This window comes from Microcaecilia unicolor, chromosome 5 (genome assembly GCF_901765095.1).
Source record: "Microcaecilia unicolor chromosome 5, aMicUni1.1, whole genome shotgun sequence".
NCBI classification, from domain to species: Eukaryota; Metazoa; Chordata; class Amphibia; order Gymnophiona; family Siphonopidae; genus Microcaecilia; species Microcaecilia unicolor.
In genome coordinates, this window is record NC_044035.1 from 258,045,365 (window position 1) to 258,066,019 (window position 20,655).

Below are 20,655 nucleotides of genomic sequence, written 5' to 3' on the forward strand. Positions count from 1 at the left end.
GAGAAGTTAGGTTCCACTCTGGAGTAAATGAAAACAGTAACTCAGTCGGGGAGCTTTTACTCGCCTTTTCAAGTGGAAAGTTCTTGCCTATCGTTTGTTGGAAAAAAAAAAACATGAATAGGGCTGGTTGGTAAACTGCCTCAGTTTTGGATGGAAAATTGTAACTCAGGGGTCCTTTTACCAAGCTGCGGGAAAAAGGGCCCTGCGGTAACAGCGGGGGCCATTTTTCCTGCGCACCAGGGCCCTTTTTACCACTGTGGGTAAAAAGCCCCTAAAAAAACGGCCATGCAGTAAGATTACTCTTAACATGTGGCCATGAGGGTGGAGCATTTACTGCCACCCACAGAGGTGGTGGTAAAGGCTCCCGCAGTAAACCAACAGAACCAGGAAGTGTGCGGCGATGCTCGATTACCACCGGGTTAGCGTCGCACTATAAAATGTAACTTTTTTTACAGCACTCTTGAAATGGCGCATGGTCGAGGCAGAACTAACGCTGCAGGCCGCGTTGGGCCTGCGGAAGTTCCAGATCAGCGTGTGGTAAGCCCTTACTGTCGCTTTGTAAAAGGGCCCCTCAGTGTTTCCCAAGTTGGTCCTGGAGCACCCCCTTGCCAGTCATGTTATTTAGGATATCCGCAATGAATATGCATGAAAGAGATTTGCATATAATGGAGACAGTGTATGTAAATCAATTGCAAGCATATTCATTGTGAATATCCTGAAAACTTGACTGGAAAAGGAGTACTACTACTACTACTATTTAGCATTTCTATAGCGCTACAAGGCATACGCAGCGCTGCACAAACATAGAAGAAAGACAGTCCCTGCTCAAAGAGCTTACAATCTAATAGACAAAAAATAAATAAAGTAAGCAAATCAAATCAATTAATGTGAACGGGAAGGAAGAGAGGAGGGTAGGTGGAGGCGAGTGGCTACGAGTCAAAAGCAATGGTAAAGAGGTGGGCTTTCAGTCTAGATTTAAAGGTGGCCAAGGATGGGGCAAGACCTAGGGGCTCAGGAAGTTTATTCCAGGCGTAGGGTGCAGCGAGACAGAAGGCGCGAAGTCTGGAGTTGGCAGTAGTGGAGAAGGGAACAGATAAGAAGGATTTATCCATGGAGCGGAGTGCACGGGAAGGGGTGTAGGGAAGGACGAGTGTGGAGAGATACTGGGGAGCAGCAGAGTGAATACATTTATAGGTTAGTAGGAGAAGTTTGAACAGGATGCGAAAACGGATAGGGAGCCAGTGAAGGGTCTTGAGGAGAGGGGTAGTATGAGTAAAGCGACCCTGGCGGAAGATGAGACGGGCAGCAGAGATTTGAACCGACTGGAGAGGGGAGAGGTGACTAAGTGGGAGGCCAGCAAGAAAGTACTCCAGGATTAACTTGGGAAACACTGTCCTAACCCACAGGGGCTCTAGGAGGTACCAAGACTCAGCACTTGAGTAACACTAGGGGTGATTTTATAAAAGGTCACCTATGTCAAACTCCAAAAAGGCATCTATTTCATGCTTATTTTATAAAGGTGTGCATATCTTATCTTAAAGGAAGTGAAGGCTTAAATATCACAAAACCTTCTAAAACACTCCAGTCATATAATAATTAAAAAAAATAAACTTGTATTAATCAGACTGATAAGGATAATTCATATTAATTGTTTCGTCTTCTTTTTAAATGGTGGGATCATCATATAAAGGGCATGAAGTCATGCTCACATGGTGCTGAACACAGCAGTCATTTACTGTTCATTCTTGTTATGAGTATCCCAGTTTTTGTATACATGCATATTTAAAACAGTCTTTAGTTATCTGGAATCAATGTGCCTTGAAAACAAGGTACAGTACATAAAATTCACAAAAAGCAGACACGATCAAGTTTCAAGTCAAAGCTCGGTGTCATGACATGACTGTATACTGTTGCAAAATTTCAAAGCATCACAAAAATTTCGTTATAAAAATCTTTTTTCTTATTACAGGAGTAATTGGGAAGAAAAAAGTTCTACCATCCTGCTCGGAAGAAAGGGATCCCCAGAAGCTTAGCCAAGATTGGGAGGCAGAGCCAGTGGTGGGAGGCGGGGCTAGTGGTTGGGAGGCGGGGCTAGTGCTGGGTAGACTTATACGGTCTGTGCCCTGACAATGGCAGATACAAATCAAGGTAAGGTATACACAAAAAGCACATGTGAAATTATCTTGTTGGGTAGACTGGATGGACCGTGCAGGTCTTTTTTCTGCCGTCATCTACTATGTTACTCAGTATGTTACTGAAATAAATGTTCATATAAATTATAATGATGAGTCTATGGCTTTTCCTTTGTAGTCAGGACCATGGAGAACCCATTTGTGGAAATTTGTACATGTATTTACATAAGACTGCATATTGCTAAAAAAAAAAATTTTAAATTGAAATTAAAATTTTTACTTGCACGGTTAATTGCATAAAGCATCCCCCTCACATTTACTCCTGTACAGTGCAATATATAGATAGCAGATGTAAATTCTCAAAACTAACATATTTGAATTACTAAACTAAAAATAAAAATAATTTATCTTACCCTTGTTGTCTGGTGATTTTATCTTTCCAATCATCTCGTTCCCTGACTCTGGTTCCGCTTCCCTGTGCTCTGAACTCCACTTCACTTCCAAGACCTCCTGTCTATTCACTATTTCTTTTTCTTTTCTTCTCCTCTCTCATCTTGCCCTATATGCATCTTTCACATTCAACTTTCATCCATTTTTCTTCCTCCTTTTCAAATCTGTCTAGTTTCCATCTCTTCTCTTCCCCTCCATGGGCACCGTTTCTTCTCTCCCCTTCTCTTCCCCTCCATTGGCACCGCCTCCTCCCTCCCCTCCCCTATATGATCACCATTTCTCCCCTCCCCAATTCCCTTTTTTTCCATACTCTATTTCCAGTATCTCAGGCACATCTCTCTCTCTCTCTCTCTCTCTGCTCTTTCTCCCAGCAAATCTTCCTGTGCTTCTGAACAGTCAACACTCAACCCTCCCCCCCCCCACCCCAACGGACCCCATTCTCTCTCTCTCTCTCCCAAATCTTTCTGCACTCCTGAACCCTCCACCTTCCTTCCCCCGATGGCCCACATTCTCTTCTCTCCCCCTTTCTCCCAAATATTTCTGCAATCCTGAACCCTCCCCATTTTCTTCCCCCCCCCAAATCTTTCTGTACTCCTGAACTCCCCCATCCCCATTCTCTCTCTATCTCAAATCTTTCTGCTCTCCTGAACCCTCAATCCTTCCCCGTAGTCCCCATTCATTCTCTCTTTCTCCTGTCCCCCCCCCCAAATCTTTCTGCACTCCTGAACCCTCCCTCCCCCCAATCTGAACTCTCTCTTTCCTTCTACCTGCCACTCTCGGGCCCCCTCCGACTTTGCCATTAACACTGCAGTGCTGAAGGCATGCTGCTCCTTTCAGTCGCTGGTAGCCTCTCTCTGTAGTGTCCTGTCTAAAAACAGGAAGTTCTTTCAGAGGGGGCAGGACGCTACAGAGAGAGGCTTTTGGCAGCTGAAATTAGTAGCATGCTTTCAGCTCTAAAGGCAAAGCCGGAGGGCCTGAGAGGGGCAGGTAGAAGGAAAGAGAGAACAGCCCTTCAACTTCAATGGTACTTTCTTTCTTTTTTCTGTAGCACTTCCCTTGTTTATATGTGTTCTTTCCCATTTTTTCCTTTTTTTAGACAATTTTGGTTTTCTCTGTGGTTCTCAAGACTTTACTTTTCGACACTTGCACACAGGTTGGTAAATGTTTTACAAACCTCTTCTATATTTTTTTGTGTGTTATTTACATCAGTGCGGTTAATTCATTGTTTACTTCATATTGATTCCACACCATCATAAACAACTTTGTTTCATATTCAACTGTATATTCTAGTACATGCTACTAATATACTTATATTGATTCCACAGCACCATAAACAATTTTGGTTTAAATTCAAATGTACAATTTTAGTACATGCTACTAATATACTTGAGTTGCAAAATGTTTTTGAAGTCTGAACTGTAACATATGTGTGCACATTTAGGAGAAACCTATCTTTCACATTTCATACACTTGTTGTTATTCTTGTTTTTTTATTTTACATAACTCTAAATGTATATTGCTTTACCTTCTGTATTATGTTTATACTAGTAAAAAAGGCCCGTTTCTGTTTGAAAGGAAACGGGCTAGCAAGGTTTTCCTCTGAGTGTGTATGTTTGAGAGAGTGTATGTGAGAGTGACTGTGTGAGAGAGGCTTCTGTTCCTGCTGCTGTGCATTCCCTGTGTTGTGCTGATTCGCTGTTCCCTGTATCGTGGCTCCACCCCTCTCCCTTCTACTGGCCAATCTGGTGTGGGTTGTGTGACATCACTATTATCTACTCCAACATGATCCACGGTTCCAGGCAGCCTCAGAATGTTGGAGGTGAGAATTATTATATAGGATGTAATACAAGTTTTAATTCATTATATATATCTTTTAGACTCCTGATGTAGGCCCTCTTGGCCGAAACACAATGTTGTGTTGAGTCGGTTTTACTCAAGATTGGTTGTGTTCCATTCTCTGGAAACCGCGGTTTTATCCCCCACTCTTCTTCTCTTCTTGAGCAACTCCGTGGGGGCTGAGGGGAGGTTGCACTACCAGAGTGTCAAATACTATCTGACCTGAAGGTTCGTTTAAGTCTAAAACTGTTCATATGGTGGCTACATTGTAGAAAAAATGCAGGATATTTGTGAAGATCATGCTGCGTTGCTGATAATTTGAGCACAGTGACTGCATATGACAGACCTTGTTGTATTGAGAATTAAAAGCCAGTACATGACAGCCCTGTTGTACAGCAATCATTATGTAAAGTAGTAAGGGATCTTAGTTACAATTTCCAATGTAACAAACAGGCGCTAAAAACTGCACGCAGAAATTTGGGCTCACACCCTATTTCCGCATGCAATTTAACAAGCCAATTAGTGCCAATATTTGGGCGCTAATAATCAATTGCCACTAATTACAAGGAACCAAAAAAGGGAAGCGGACTGGACAGATTGGGGGCGTTCCTGGAATTTATGCACAATTTTAAAGAATAAGGGAGATCCGCATGTATTTTGCATGAGGTTTTACTTGGTGGAAATCCTCATGTCTAAAATTGGGCACGGATTCTGGTGCCAAAGCGAAATTTTAATTGGCAGCATTTATACACTTGAGTCCAAAGTGCTCACCTGTATGAATGTGTATCCCTTCTGTAAAATGATAGGCCTCTTGTACATTAAGATAATCCATGACTTGCATTTTGGGATAGTGTTTCTATTCTCCTGGATTTCCTGCTTCCTTGTTTCATCTTGTGTTAAAACCTATTTATTAACTAGACCTTTTCAAAGGATTCAGCAAAAAGACTGAGAATCTCTAAGAAGTGATATAGACTTTAGGCAAGATGAAAAGGAGGAATGAATTATGTTTTAAGGCTTTGGGAAAATTACTGTGACCATTTGCGCTAAAGAACTGACTTGGCCCTAAAGATAATTTCACTGGGAATTAAAACCTTGGCACATGGGTACAATGACCATGTTTCAGTTCCTGTCTTCAGTCAAAAAGTTCCGAGGACCTTTTAAAATGGTTCATTTTTCTTCTCATAATTTTAACAGAGGACCTCTACTCACACCCCCATCATCTATAACGAACATCTAAATGTAAGCACCATTTGCACACTAAAATTATTCAATGAGGGCCAGATTCTACATAAGGCGCCTAAAAATTCCACGCGGTAAACATTTCCGCCTAAGTGTATTCTATAAGCTGCGCCTAGATTTAGGCGTGGTATATAGAATACGCTTAGTTGCTATCCCAGCGCCTAAAACTACATACCTGCATTTACACCAATGAAAATGTGGCATAGATCCTGTGTGTAGATTTACGCATACTGGGCCATATTTTATAACTACGTGCGTAAATTTAGGAACGTCTATGAAACACCCATTTCCTCGCCCATAGCCACGTCCATTTTGAACTGAACACATTAGAATTTAGGCGCAGTTCATTACAAAATACGCTTAGGGAGTTGTGCATGTAAAATTCTCCTTATTGCTTGTTAAGTGCTGTTACAATGCTGATTAGCTTGTTAAGCCAATTAAGTTACGCACATTGTTATAGAATATGCCTGGATTTTGGTGCAGATCTATAATGCACTATTCTATAATTTAGGTGTACAATTTATTTAGCACATGAATGTAAGGAGATGCACATGTGAACAGAGTATGGGTGGGCACAGGTGGGGCTCTCGGTTATACATACAATTTACTTTAAGTAACATGCTAGTGCCACATTTAAGCACGTGCATTTACGCCTACTATTGACATGGCATAGCTTGGCATGCATAAATGTAGGCACGTAGATGCCAATTCATACTAGTAATAATGGAATCTTGTCATTACAGACTCTGTGATTAGTGCTGTAACTAGGTGCTTTGGCACCTACAATATCCCCTCTAGAGTCTCCATTATAGCCATGAATGCAGCATTTTCTTATTTACTGATTAAAGCTCCGTGGTTTCTAACAGTAGGGGCCACAGACACGCCTGTATGTCTCCCTGCCCAACCTCGAGGAGTTATAGGAAGGTCTTCCTTAGACACAAGAAAAAAATTCCATGTTCAGCCAGCAAGGGGCGTCTTTCTGTCTGTTAAAATGTTAAAATATTTTGACACCCACTCGACAGGAATTAAAGATCTGGGTTTCTTATCACATTATAAACCATAAAATTATACTGCTTTTATCTCTCCCTGTTTCTCACCCCCTTCCCCCAAATCCTACCTTTCTTCATGAGACTCTCATTGCAATGCTTTTATGTTTCACATAAATATTCTGCTATATGTCATCATTTCTGAATTTCTGATCTGAAGAAGGGTTATATTTGGAAACTGATGAAAAAATATATTGTTAGTTCAATAAAAAAGGTATCATCTTTCTTTTCTTTGTTTGTTTATTGTCTGTAATACTGAAAGTTACTGAATGTACTTTTAGATCCTAATGAAGTTCAGAAAGGCAATTTAAATACTAATAAAAGCTGGTCTGCCCTGCTTCTCCCAGGGAACTATTATAACTGACCCTCAGGCAGAGGCCTAGCAAAGATAATACAAAATTCAACTCAGAGTGTGTCGAAACATCCCTGTGTGAGACAATGCATTGCTTTTTGCTTTAACAGAGATGCAAATTTAGCATTTTGCATTTATTTTAATGCGAGTGTCACATTAGAAAACAGAACAAGGACGGTGAATCAGGCAAAAAATGCTGACTGGTACTAAAATTCTTTGATTTTCCTAATAGACTAGTCAATAGTAAAGCAGCTTTAACAATGCTTCTCTCCAATTTGGGGCTGCACCTGTATAATTTGTGCTATTCACATATGTTTCCCCTACAGCAGGTCTTTCGGACACACCAAGCCAGTCTGTTTTTAAGATATCCACAATGAATATGCATGAAATAAATTTAAATGCACTGCCTCCATTGTATGCAAATCTGTCTTATGCATATTGATTATGGGTAGCCTGAAAACCTGTTTTGGTGTATCCCAAGGACTGGATTGAGATCCCTGCCTATACGAGAAAGACATATTTGAACCTAGGAACCACAGCATTTCAAGCAATATAAAAAGAGGAGGTTTGTTTTTAAAATACTTTTTCTTAAAGCCAAGAGATGACCAGGTTTACACTAAAAAGGACTGGGATGCACGTGTAAGGAGAACATCTAATACATCTTAATGTCTCCAGCAAGCACTTTGCGAGGGTTGTTGCCTACACACCCAGCTCCTTCTAGTCAAGCACTTTGTCAAAAGTGACCATAAAATACTCCTTACCTGTCAGGTTCATTTTGGCACTGTAGCTTCCAAAGTATCTCTCATCTGTATTAGGGGTGTGACACTCATACTCCCCTGTGTCTCGGTCCTGCAGGTTTGTGATGTGAAGGAGCACATAATCGCCTTTGATTCTTTCCACGTAGATCTCACCGCTCTGGACCCGTTGGCTGTAGACGGCATAAGCGAAGTTGGATTCCCCAGTGCTAATGATCTGGACTTCTCTCTTTGGTGCAGAAGGCAGGTAGATGGACCATCGGAAGTTCTGTTCCGAGGGCCCCTGGTAGCCGCTGACCTTACACCAGATGGTAATGTGGGACCCTTCGGTTCGGTAGAGTAGACCATTCTGCACAGTGACTAGACGCTGAGCTGAGGCTATACCTACAAGAGAGAAAAAAAAAACACCATGTCAGTGCTGCAATGCTGAACACCATCAAGTTTAATACCTGCCCTTCATCTGAGTTTCACAAAAGATGCATCATATCTGTTGGAGATGCAAATGGACTCACCCTCCCTGAGAATAAAAGTAAGGTATTTCTATAATGCACATTCTCTTGGGGTGGTGTTTGGGTAAGGACTTCAACAACATAATACTATGTGCATTTTTATCTGAAAACTTTACCCACAGAAAAAGGAGCTGCAGATCTCTGTGGACAATTTTTCCTTAGAAAATCTTCAAAATAACAGTGCACGCCTAGAGAGCAATTCTATAACAAAGCACTGATTCTGAGCTGTAACCAGATTAAAATAAGGATTCTCAGAATAATATGGTGTATTTGACAGAGCTGAGACCAATGACTGCATCGGGATGGAATTCCAAGACTGGTTTGGCAAGGGAACAAATTACACAGTAGTTGTTAGGAGGTAATAGATTGTTTGACTGTAACGTTGAGGGTCCACAGTTAGAATGGGCTGATGTTCAAAAGGTGCATAAGTATTTAATTAGAACAGAGTATCACTCAAGAACACTGGTTGAGTATTGTCACGTTAAATGTATTCCAAGGGGCTTTAGATTATATAAAGAGCCAAGATTTCTAGATGATGTAGAATACGTGAAACAGTGGAATGAGTTAATATCTCAGTGTTCACTGGATTTGATGTTAACTATTGATAAACTTAATAAAATCATTACAATCACTCAGGAGGAATTAGTTCAGAAAATACAAATAATTAAACAAAAAGGACCAGAGGGCTCATTTGATCAACAGTATACAGAGTATTTACAAACTATGGAAAAATATAAATTTGAAATAAGGGGACAGAAAATTGCTAACTTTAAACGGGATGAACAAGACTATATACATGGTTATGTTTTCCATGAATGGACCGCAATCAAAACTCTAGGAGAAATAAAAAGGCCAAAAGGGTAAATTCTATTAATTCCTCTTCTGAGGAAGAGAGTGGTTATAAAAAAAATGAATCAGGATACTATTAAGTCTGTTTCTTCTTCTTCACAAACGTTTTTAGAGAAGAGACAGGTGAGAAAACTCAAGTAGAAATAGAAGTAGTTCTATTTAATATTTTTTCTAAAAAACTGACTAAAGATCAACAAAATGTGTCAACTCAATATTATGACCCATTTACAATGCGTTAATATTTATACACATTTTTTTTAGAAAATTGAGATTAAAAGTATATTTTGGGAACGATAATCAGGAAGATAATGTTAAAGACGTAATCTTTCAGTTTTTTTCAAAGGAATGCTATTTGCCTTCTACCTGGGTCCCAAACAGGCTCATTTTCAAAGCACTTAGCCTCCCAAAGTTCCATAGAAACCTATGGAACTTAGCCTCCCAAAGTGCTTTGAAAATATGCCTCAAAGGGACCTGTAGATGTGGTAGTGGCTACTTTTCAACAATGGGTATTACAAGATGTAAAAGATATGGAGCAAAGAGGCACTTTTGCGTAGTGGTAGTTTGCATAAAGAACAAATAAGAGCTTTAAGCGAATAACAAGCAGATGAATCAATATCTCGGGTGGACAAGGGAGGTGGCGTGATGATCCAAAATAAATCGCAATATATTGATGAAGCTGTTCGGCAATTAAGTAATACACTGTTTTATCAGGAACTGGAGGGAGATCCAACTCAGAATTATCAAGAAATGGTAAAGAGTTTTTTAACTAGGGCTAATCAAGCTGGTACAATAAAGAGTAAAGAGTATAAATATCTTTACAGGCAATTCCCGTGTATTACAAAGATATATTTTGTCCCTAAAATACATAAAGATATTCAAAGACCTCCAGGCCGCCCTATTGTAAATGGCAGAGGCTCATTACTAGAACCATTATCTTGGTATCTGGACTTTCATTTATGGTCAGAAGTGTATAAAATTATATCTTATGTGAGGGATTCATCCCATTTATTACAAATGCTTGACCAAATTCAAATTTTGGAAGATCACAAAGTAATTTTAATTACGTTAGATGTGAATGCATTGTACACTCATATTCCTCAACAAGTAGCATTATTGATGATACTGCAACATCTGAGCTGAATGGATCTTCCTACCCACTTAACTGAATTTTGGAAACAAACAGCTCAGTCAGGGTACCTTTTATGAAGCAGTGGTAAGCCCAATGCGGGCTTACTGCTCACTGAAAGGGAAGTACCGCCAGGATACAGCAGCACCCCGGCAGTAGTTCCCTCCCCCCCAATGCGCGCTATTTCCGGTGCTGCAAAAATATTGTGCCACAAGCTGCCAGGATAGCGAGGGAGCCCTTACCACTACCTCAATGGGTGGTGGTAAGTGCTCCCTTCAAAATGGCCACACGACCATTTCTTAAGAAAGGACAACATGCCTTTTACCTGCTGCGGTAAAAGGGGGCCTTGGCGCATGTCAAAAACATGTGCTGACGCCAGCGCAGGCCTCCTCTCTTTTACTGCAGCATCGTAAAAGGACCCCTTAATGATATCAAAATATTACTTTTGCTTTGGTCAGCAGTATTACTTACAGACACAAGGAGTGGCTATGGGGACCACAGTGGCCGCCACAATTGTATGTCTGTATATGGCTTTATATGAAGAAACTATATATATATATATCAGCAGAGTTCCTTCATTTATTATAACCTAGAAACGATATATAGATGATGTACTATTAATTGGAGTGAGGGTAGAGAGTTGTTGCAAGAATTTTTATATTACATCAATCAATGTGATGAAAACATTAAATTTAGTTCACATATTGGGAAATCATGAAATTTAATTTTTGGATATTCATACACAGCATATTGCAGATGGATTTATGTCTAAAGCATATCATAAAGAGACTGGAAGGAACACTTTCCTCCACTATAAAAATCATCATCCTATCCCTCTGAAAACTAGCATACCCATTGGCCAATTTTTGCATATCTGTAGATTGTGCTCAGATAAAGAAGATTTTCTAATGCAAGTACAAGAGATTAAGCATAGATTTAAACAAAGGGGATACCTGCATAAGCTGATACCAAAAGCATTTAAAAGGGCATATAATGTGCATAGATCAAAGTTAGTTCTATTTAAGCTCAAGACAGAGAAAAATAAAATAACAAGTGTTTTACCTTATGTTTCAGCTTCACAGGCAATACAACAAATTGTTTGTAAACACTGGCTGATTTTAACTTTGTATGAGAAATTTGGGGGCCCCTTTACTAAGGCAAAATGGAGTTACCGCCTGACTACCGCGTGGCTCTTGCTGTAATTTCAGTTTTGGCGCGCGTCCAATACATGCATCCAAAAAATATTTTTTATTTTCGGATGCGCATCGCACGTAGGTCATTACCGCCCGGTTACCGCGTGAGTCTTTACCATTAGGTCAATGGCTGGTGGCAAGGTCTCAGACCCCAGCAAAAATGTTAAAAAGGACTTTTTTTACAGGTGCGCTGAAATATGAAACATTTATGCATACTGTTATAGAATAAGGGGAATCTACACCTAATTTAGGCGTGAGGATTTACACCAGGGTTTAGTTGGTGTAAATCATTATGCCTAAAGTTAGGTGCGGTTCCCGGCACCTAGTGCTATTCTATAAACAGCTTAGCACATTTTTTAGTCGGCTCCAATTTTTCAGTGCCCATGTACAGAATTAATTTCAGGGTCCTTTTCACTAAGCTGCGGTAAAAGGGGGCATGCTAGCATCAGTGCGTGCTTTTGACGTACGCGGAGGCCCCCTTTTACTGCAGCGGGTTAAAGGCTGTCTTTTTCTGGAAAAGAAATGGCCATGCAGTAGGTGAACCAGTTGCCATGAGGCCATTTCGGGGTGGGGGGTTTCACTTACCGCCACCCACTGAGCTGGCGATAACCGGTCAGCATGCGGCACTGCCCAATTATCGCTGGGTAAGCACCGGTGCTTCAAAAATAGAAAATATTTTTGTAGCGCCGGAAATAGCATACGCTGGGGGTGGGAACTACCGCCGGGCTCCTGTGGTAGCCCAGCAGTAGTTCCGGATTGGCGCACAGCAAGCCTGGTACCACACACCAACCCTTTAGTAAAAGGGCCTCTTATAGAATTCAGTCCTATATGTGTGTATACTGTCACGCCTGAAAATCCCTTTATGAAATTACCCCCATGCCATCACTTTGAAAACTGGAGCAAAATCCATGGGTTCAAAAGATTTGCACACTTTGCAACAATGGCCCCCTAGGAAAGTGTATTAGAAACCTGGAAAAAGATGTATAAAGGCCACAAGACCTCTCTAGTCAACTTATTTTCCCTTTTTACTGCAATATTATGGCCTATGGCTTTAGCCTCACTTCCTCACTGGACTTTGTAGAATCCAGGTACTGTTTCTGCTCCAACTGCCTCTGTTGGGAGGCTGTTCCATGTATCTGCCATCTTTTCAGTGAATCTTGCTGAAAATACACTACATGCAAGTCTAACAACTCAAAACACACAAGATCCTGATTTAAAAAAAAGATCTCGCTCAGATGCTGGAATTCAGTGCATTTTAGCAGTGATAATGTTTGCTCTGTGTGCAGTTGTTCCATCACCACTCCTTTCTCAGCCACGTCAGCTGTTTTCCTACATCTCAATGAAACTGAGCCTCAGTACTGTCACAACTGAACAAATGAGAGGATGCAGCTGCTTTTGAAGAGGGGAGTACGTGAGAGAAAGATACATACATGAGCAACAGATAGGGGTTATGAAGAGATTCAGCTTTCTTTCTTTCTTTTTTTTAACTCATTACTAATGTAAATGTGCCTTTCTAGAGGTGAGGGTACAGAGTAGACTGAGGGGTGACCACAACAGTACAGCCCAGGGACTGATCAGGATATGTACTAGGAGATTCTAGTCAAGTTGTATCCTGGGGGATTGGGAGAGAAAGGGAAAATAGTGCTGCTTGTCTCTCAAGAATGTTGGTTGTGGAGAAGACATGCAGTCTCCTGTCCCTTGGGCCTGGAAGGGCATGAAAGGAACAGTTTGGACACCTGTTTCTGGAGTTCTTTAATACACAGTAAGTGTTGGCTGATAAAGACCTGAACGGTCTGCCCAACAGTCATATTCATTATCAACACAAGATTTAAATCAACAATGGGTGTGATATTATTTACTTGATCATGGACTTTCTTTGATGTTTCTGGGACACAGACCATAGAAGTCCACCTGGCTCTGTCCTTATGTTCCAACTACTAGAGATGCCGTCAAAGCCCATGCCAGCCTATCCAAATCCGTCTTGTCATTTGCGGGACAAAGACCATAAAAGTCTGTCCGGCACAGTCCTCACATTCATCAGTTCATGTCCTCTAGTTTTACTACTTTCCCTTCTCTGGAAAATATATACGTTTCTATATTAATAACTCAAGTATTTAAATGTGTGTATCATATCTCCCCTGTTCTTCCTCTCCTCTAGCATACTCCTCCTCTCCTCTAAGGTATACATATTCAGGTCTTCCAGTCTCTTCTCATATGTCTTTTGGTGCAAGGCCATATCATTCTTGTCACCTTCCTCTGGACTGATTCAAGTCTTCTTCAAGTCTCCATGCTAGAAAGTATCTAGTATCCTGTGGTAGATACACAGAAGAGTACCATGAGATAGCTAATTGGACTTTTAGACAGGAGCAACAGGGGAAGCAGCCCAGCAGGGGCTTAATCCAGGAAATCTATAGGAGAGGAGAAAAGGATTTGCACAGGAGAGAGTGAGGTATTTTGAGTACAGGGTATCAAGAATGATCCCTGTGGGAGTCACAGAACTCAGTGAGGGCTGAACGAGAACCCAAAGTCCAAGGGAAGAGAACGAAGGTATCCCAGAACTGTGTAGAAAAAAGGATCAAACCTCTATTTAGCTCACTGTACTTGTGCACTGTAAAGTTGTGCCGGAATCTTATTATTACTGACTGCTTACTTTGAAGACATTTCTTCTGCAGACACTTCTTTTGGAACACCAATCTTGACCAATGTCTCCCTTTGAATCAGTATTGTATACTTTGGGTTCTCAAGAATCCTTTGCCTCCATCAGAGAATTCACACCAGATTTACTTATAGACACTAATGATGAACTACAAAATATTTTCTCATCCCAGTGGGATGACTGTGTTTATTTGAGAACCTCCCTCCGCATTCCATCAGGATTCTTACTACTACAAGTTACTTCTATTTTTAACTTGAAGGTCTGTAACGAGCGGACATGAGCTGTGATTTCAAAATAAACACAACCACAACCAAAAACCTCAAGAAAATCTACATAAAATCTGGGCCATTCCATCCTCCACCCCAACAATGGGAATGCTGCTGGACGCCAAGTGCTAGGGGTACCAAAGTGAACATAGGAAGGTCTTTTACTAAGCTGCGGTAGCGTTTTTAGGTCACGGTAGAAATCAGCTGGCGGTAAACGCCGAGACGCCCATAGGAATATAATGGGTGTCTCAGTGTTTACCGTCAGCTGATTTCTACCACAAGCTAAAAAACGCTACCATAGCTTAGTAAAATACCCCCATAGCGAGCATTACAAGTAATGAAGGAAGACTCCATGATACAGCAGCCTGAGCCTTACAATGTGCTCTTAATAAAGATAATACCCCTTGGGATAAGCTATTAATATTATGAAGACAGCAGCCTTGTAAATGGCAGGTTCTTAAATAAGGATTAATTCCACTGGAAGGAAAATTCTGGATGGGATTTTACAGAGATAATTTTATAAGAGGTTTGAGAGTATAGAATAGCATTTTATGCACCCAAACAGGCAATTTTAACATTGTCCCAGGGATACAGGCACATTAAGTGACACCCCCCCCCCAAAAAAAAAACAGCTATTTTATGTCCATTTTATAAAAACAAATACATATTCTCTTTTCCTTTTAATCCAAAAAATAGATACAAATGTATAATTGTGTGTATAAGATGAATCTTCAAACGTGGGATATTAACATCTAGATTGAAAATCTTCCACAGATTGGAATCACCCACAGTAAGATCATTATTAGTCCATATTATGAATATATTTTCTAAATTAAATCAGTAAATAACAGAGGGAAATAATCGAATGGCGCCGGCGAAATACATGGCCGGCGATGTATTTTGGCAGCGCCGCAAACAGCTAGCCAGACCCGTATTTTCAAAAAAGATGGCCGGCCATCTTTTGTTTCGATGATACGGTTCTGGCCAGCCAAATGCCTTGGATTTGCCCGGGGTTTGAGATGGCCGGCTTCATTTTTTAGCGATAATGGAAAGTTATGTCAGCCATCTCAAACCCCGGCCAAATTCAAGACATTTGGCCGTGGGAGGAGCCAGCATTTTTAGTGCACTGGCCCCCCCTGACATGCCAGGACACCAACCGGGCTCCCTAGGGGTCACTGCGGTGGACTTCAGAAAAGCTCACGTGCATAGCTCCCTTACTTTGGGAGCTAAGCCCCCCAACCCCCCCCCAAAAACCCACTACCCACAAATGTACTGCACCTACTAAAACTGCTCCAGGGACCTGCATACAGCCTCTAGGACTTATTGCTGCTGTATAACTTTGGCACACCAGTTCACACCTGAAGACTAATCTCTCTGAAAAGTCCTTTCTTGAAATAACCAAGTTTATTCAGTTAACTGCAGATCAGAGGTTGTGCCCCACTGGCAAAGAGTCCCCTGGTACTAAGATGAGCAGTAGGTCAGAGCTGGCACAATGGTGTACAATGCCCTCTTTCAGCACCATTCAAGGTAAGAACTACGTTCTCTAACGTGGGTAACACAGGAAAGGGAACTAAAACTGGCTTACAAAAATGGCCACTACCGCTTGGACTACAACAGGAAACAAAACAGGGCACACAGGGGGAAAGCACCAGGGGAGTAGAGCCTACCAACTACCAATACCTACACCCACCACAATGCATTGCTGATGTGACTCTGCAGTGCAAATAACAGAAAAGGTGTCACACTCACCCCAGAGCCACATCACAAGCAGGAAAAGGCTGTCGGAGGACAGAACACATTCTGCTGTCATGGAGGTGGGTACGGCATTTGAGGCTGGCATACAGGCTGGAAAAAAAAGTGTTTAAAATGGGGTTTTTTGGTGGGAGGGGGTTAGTGACCACTGGGGGAGTACAGGGAGGTCATCTCCGCTTCCTTCCAGTGGTCATGTGGTCAGTTCGGGCAACTTTTTGAAGCTTGGACCTGAAAAAAAAGGGACCAAGTAAAAGCGGCCAAATGCTTTTCATCGCCACCTTTTTTTTCCATTATGGGCTAAAGCCGACCATTTCGTAACCCCCGCCCATGCCCCGCCTTCGCGTTGCTGCCAACACACCCCCTTGAACTTTCGCCGGCTCTGCGATGGGAAAGCGGAGATGGTGTCAAAATAGCGGCTTTCGATTATACCAATTTGGCCGCCGTTGCGAGATCGCCGGCCATCTCCCGATTTGTGTCGGAAGATGGCCGGCGATCACTTTCAAAAATGAGCTGGCTAGTAACATAGTAGATGACGGCAGAAAAAGACCTGCACGGTCCATCCAGTCTGCCCAACAAGATAAACTCATATGTGCTACTTTTTGTTTATACCTTACCTTGATTTGTATATGTCATTTTCAGGGCACAGACCATATAAGTCTGCCCAGCACTATCCCTGCCTCCCAACCACCGGCTCTGGCACAGATCGTATAAGTCTACCCAGCACTATCCCCGCCTCCCAACCAGCCCCGCCTCCCACCACCGGCTCTGCCACCCAATCTCGGCTAAGCTTCTGAGGATCCATTCCCTCGGAACAGGATTCATTTATGTTTACCCCACGCATGTTTGAATTCCGTTACCGTTTTCCTCTCCACCACCTCCCGTGGGAGGGCATTCCAAGTATCCACCACTCTCTCCGTGAAAAAATACTTCCTGACATTTTTCTTGAGTCTGCCCCCCTTCAATCTCATATCAGCGAACACCAAAAATTTCCATTTCACAAATATCCTAATGTTTCATATTGTAAATATTCTTAGAAAATATTGCCAAAAAAGCTTTTCCACTTATCTTCAATTTATAATATCGCCATCTCAAAGCTGCACCATATGCTTCTACTTAATAATTTAAACACCGGCATATTTTCACATTACATTCTGCTTTTCATGATCCCCTATCATGGCATATCAGTGAGGGGTAAATGTAGAGAATTAATTACTCATAAAATGCTTTGTGATTATGAAGAAATTATTAGTCCTGGACAAGAGCATGTGGACAGTGTGCCTGGTATAACTCCACAATAGATGAGATAGAGTAGAAATATCCAACTGATGCCAGGGTTTTTAAAACCCAGTGGTATACTACTTGTATACATTTGTAATTTAGATTAGTATTTAGCCACGTCCACTTATTTACGTAGGATAAAATAAAGAACGATTAGACTGGGTCTCAATAACATTGATGTAGACTCAACATTAGAAATATTACCAGTCCACTGGTTAGTCATAATCCCTCAGATTATATATAGCACGCCTGGTGTTCCGCACTGAAATAAAAGCGTATTATTTAACAATACACATAACTCAAATGGATTAACAAGCCAATCAGTGTTGTTAACAGCACTTAACAAGCAATAATGAGCACTAAATGGCAATAATTAGAATTTACGCAAACAACTCCCTAAGCATATTCTGTAATGCACTGTGCCTAAATTTTAATGTGTGCAGGCAAAAAGGGGTGTGGTTATGGGCCGGATAAAGGGGTGTTTTGTGGGCGTTCTAAAATTTACGCGTGTTGTTATAGAATATGGCCCTCTGCACCTAAATCTATAGGGTTTACGCCACATTTGTGTTGGTATAAATGGATGTGTGTAGTTTTAGGTGCTGTGGTTTCAACTAATTGTATTCTATATACCACGCCTAGTTGGTTGGATGGGAGCAGCTGAAGGATGTAGAACAGCAGTGGGCAAAACTGAAAGGAGCTATTTTAAAGGCAGGCGACAAACCTTTATGTTAGAATACTACATAAAAATAGAGGAAAAGAAGACCGCTCTGGTTCTCAAACGTAGTAGCTGAAAAGGTAAGGGAAAGAAGGTCAGCCCTCACATTACAAGATGGATCAGAAAGAGGGAGAAAGGCAAAAGTACCTGGAAAAGCAAAGGGAAGATGGAAAAGTTGTTAGGACTCTTGTAACATGTGAGATGGACATCTGTTTGGGGCACTGTGACTTGATGTCCTTTCAAAAATGCCCCTTTATATGTTACATGTAGATCATTGATCTCTTAGGCATGAACATTTATAGTTTATAGTTTAATAGTACTTACTATACCACTCTGATTACACAGGGCTGAGCGGTGTACAAATTACAAAAATTTCAGGAAAAAGGAAAGGAACTCCAATGTTCAACAGGAAAGTAAATTCAATCACACTAAGAGGGACAGAGAGAAAACAGGAGGGGAAAGGGAAGGGGGCAAACTGCCAGTTTGACTCTGCAAGCAGTACGCTGCCGACTTTTTGCATACAAGCGCTGGATGATTTAATGCCATACTTTGCACATGTTATGAATTTCATTACATCGTTGGATGTAACAGGTACTATCGACGCCTGATGCAGGCACATACGCCGAAAACACGGTCATGTCCTGTGTCGAGACCAGTACACATTAGGCGACTGGAATTGCTGATAGAATTAAACGCATTAAATCACACTTCTGGAATCCTCATTTCTTTGCTGCCTCACTTTTTGGGAGGTTTTCTTTGTCCCTGGTAAGGGGCACGTATCCAAATAAGAGCCCCTCCCATCTGGATACATGCTGCTGAATATCAGGTCCTTGATTTTCAGCATCCAAGGGTTCTGGAACTTAGAACATTCAGCTCATGATTGTTATCTTAAGCCTTTTGAATACTCAGGGACATGCCATGTTGACAGCCAGACACACACCTACTGATCAGACATACTTATAGGGTCTCATTAGCCTGTAATAGAAATTAGCCAAATGACCTGATGAAGTATACCTCATAAACCACAGTATCATTTAAGGATCTAGCAAAATAGGTGACAAGAAGAATTTGTTGTCTTAGGGTCATAGGAGCCAACTTTTCAAAATTATTGGGGGTGCTAAGCCCAATGGAAATAACTCATCCCTGGACACATACAAGGAATTTTCTCAATATTGGGGGTGCTCAAGCACCCACAGCACCGGCTCCTATGCATAGGGTCACATTTCGTGTACATCAGTTTGTCTGTTTGCTGTCAAGAAAGGCAAAGTAGAAATTCATTTCATGTTATTTTCTATGTCCCAGGTTGAGAATATACAAACTGGAAATCAACAAGTCTACATCAAATCCTTGCTCAAAGCCCACCTCTTCAATGTCGCCTTCGGCACCTAACCACTACACCTCTATTCAGGAAATCTGGACTGCCCCAACTTGATATTTCGTCCTTTAGATTGTAAGCTCCTTCGAGCAGGGACTGTCCTTCTTTGTTAAACTGTACAGTGCTGCGTAACCCTAGTAGAGCTCTAGAAATGTTAAGTAGTAGTAGTAGTAGTAGCTGTAAAGCCAGATCTCCGAGCCTATGGACAGCAAGCTATTATTTTACAACAACAACGTCATACAGCTAAACATATTTCCGACAGGTTATTAGCTCTCCAGAGATACAACCATCTATAACTATCAGAGGACTGTGCGCAGTCAAAGCACATTATAATCACATTGTCATCAAGCTTCTTCCTTAAAGTAGATGCACTTAATATGAAATATAAATGAGTCTGAAGTGACCTGTGCCTCAAACAATGCAGAATAACGCACTAAGTCCAAACCTTGGAAATCGAAGGCACAAGGGTCACATCTCTTTCATCCCATTATTTTAAATAAACATATTTACTGAGAAACTATTGTTTTTATTTTGTTGTGAGTCCGGGAACCACTGCTGTATGGTATGAGCAAACTGTGAATCGAGACTCCAAATAAGATTATATCATGGATGGAAGTCACAGAAATAGGGCTGCTCTTCCTCCTTTTTTTGGACTTCACTGTGACCTATGCTCAGTAGATGCAATCAACCTGGGGCCTGCAAGTCCGTGAACATTCACAGGTTTGATCTCGCCTTTTCTTAGACTGGAAACCCATGCAGGCTACTGGGCTCTGTAAGCACACACTGGAACACAGGGCCCTTGTGCTGACTGCTGCAACCTTCATGCTTTGGATAAGTGGGGGAAGAGGAAGCACAAATGCCAAAGGTGGCTTGTTTTAAAATGTGAGATTTACTGCTCCAATGAGTGGATTTAAGGTCGAGAGATTTTTTCCAGCACTCACAATCTGGCCTTGCAGAATATGTGAAAAGAGAGGGTCTATGCATGGATGCAGCATGTATACAAACTTTTACAGACGACAAGATACCTGACAAGGCCTCGTATCAGCCTCCACCTGCATCAAGGGTACAATGAAGCTTGAAGACATGGAAACTTCTTTTTTCCTTGTCATTTGGCACAGCTGTAATT

General features: G+C 41.4%; 1 protein-coding gene across 1 annotated transcript in view; it reads right to left on the minus strand.

Annotated features, from left to right (window-relative positions):
• The window catches only part of IGSF3 (immunoglobulin superfamily member 3), a 529,021-nt gene that overhangs the window by 376,392 nt on the left and 131,974 nt on the right, over positions 1 to 20,655 (minus strand). Inside the window, exon 4 of the mRNA XM_030204032.1 lies at positions 7,817 to 8,194. Within this exon, the coding sequence (XP_030059892.1) occupies positions 7,817 to 8,194 (378 nt within the window). The remainder of the gene's footprint in view (positions 1 to 7,816; positions 8,195 to 20,655) is intronic.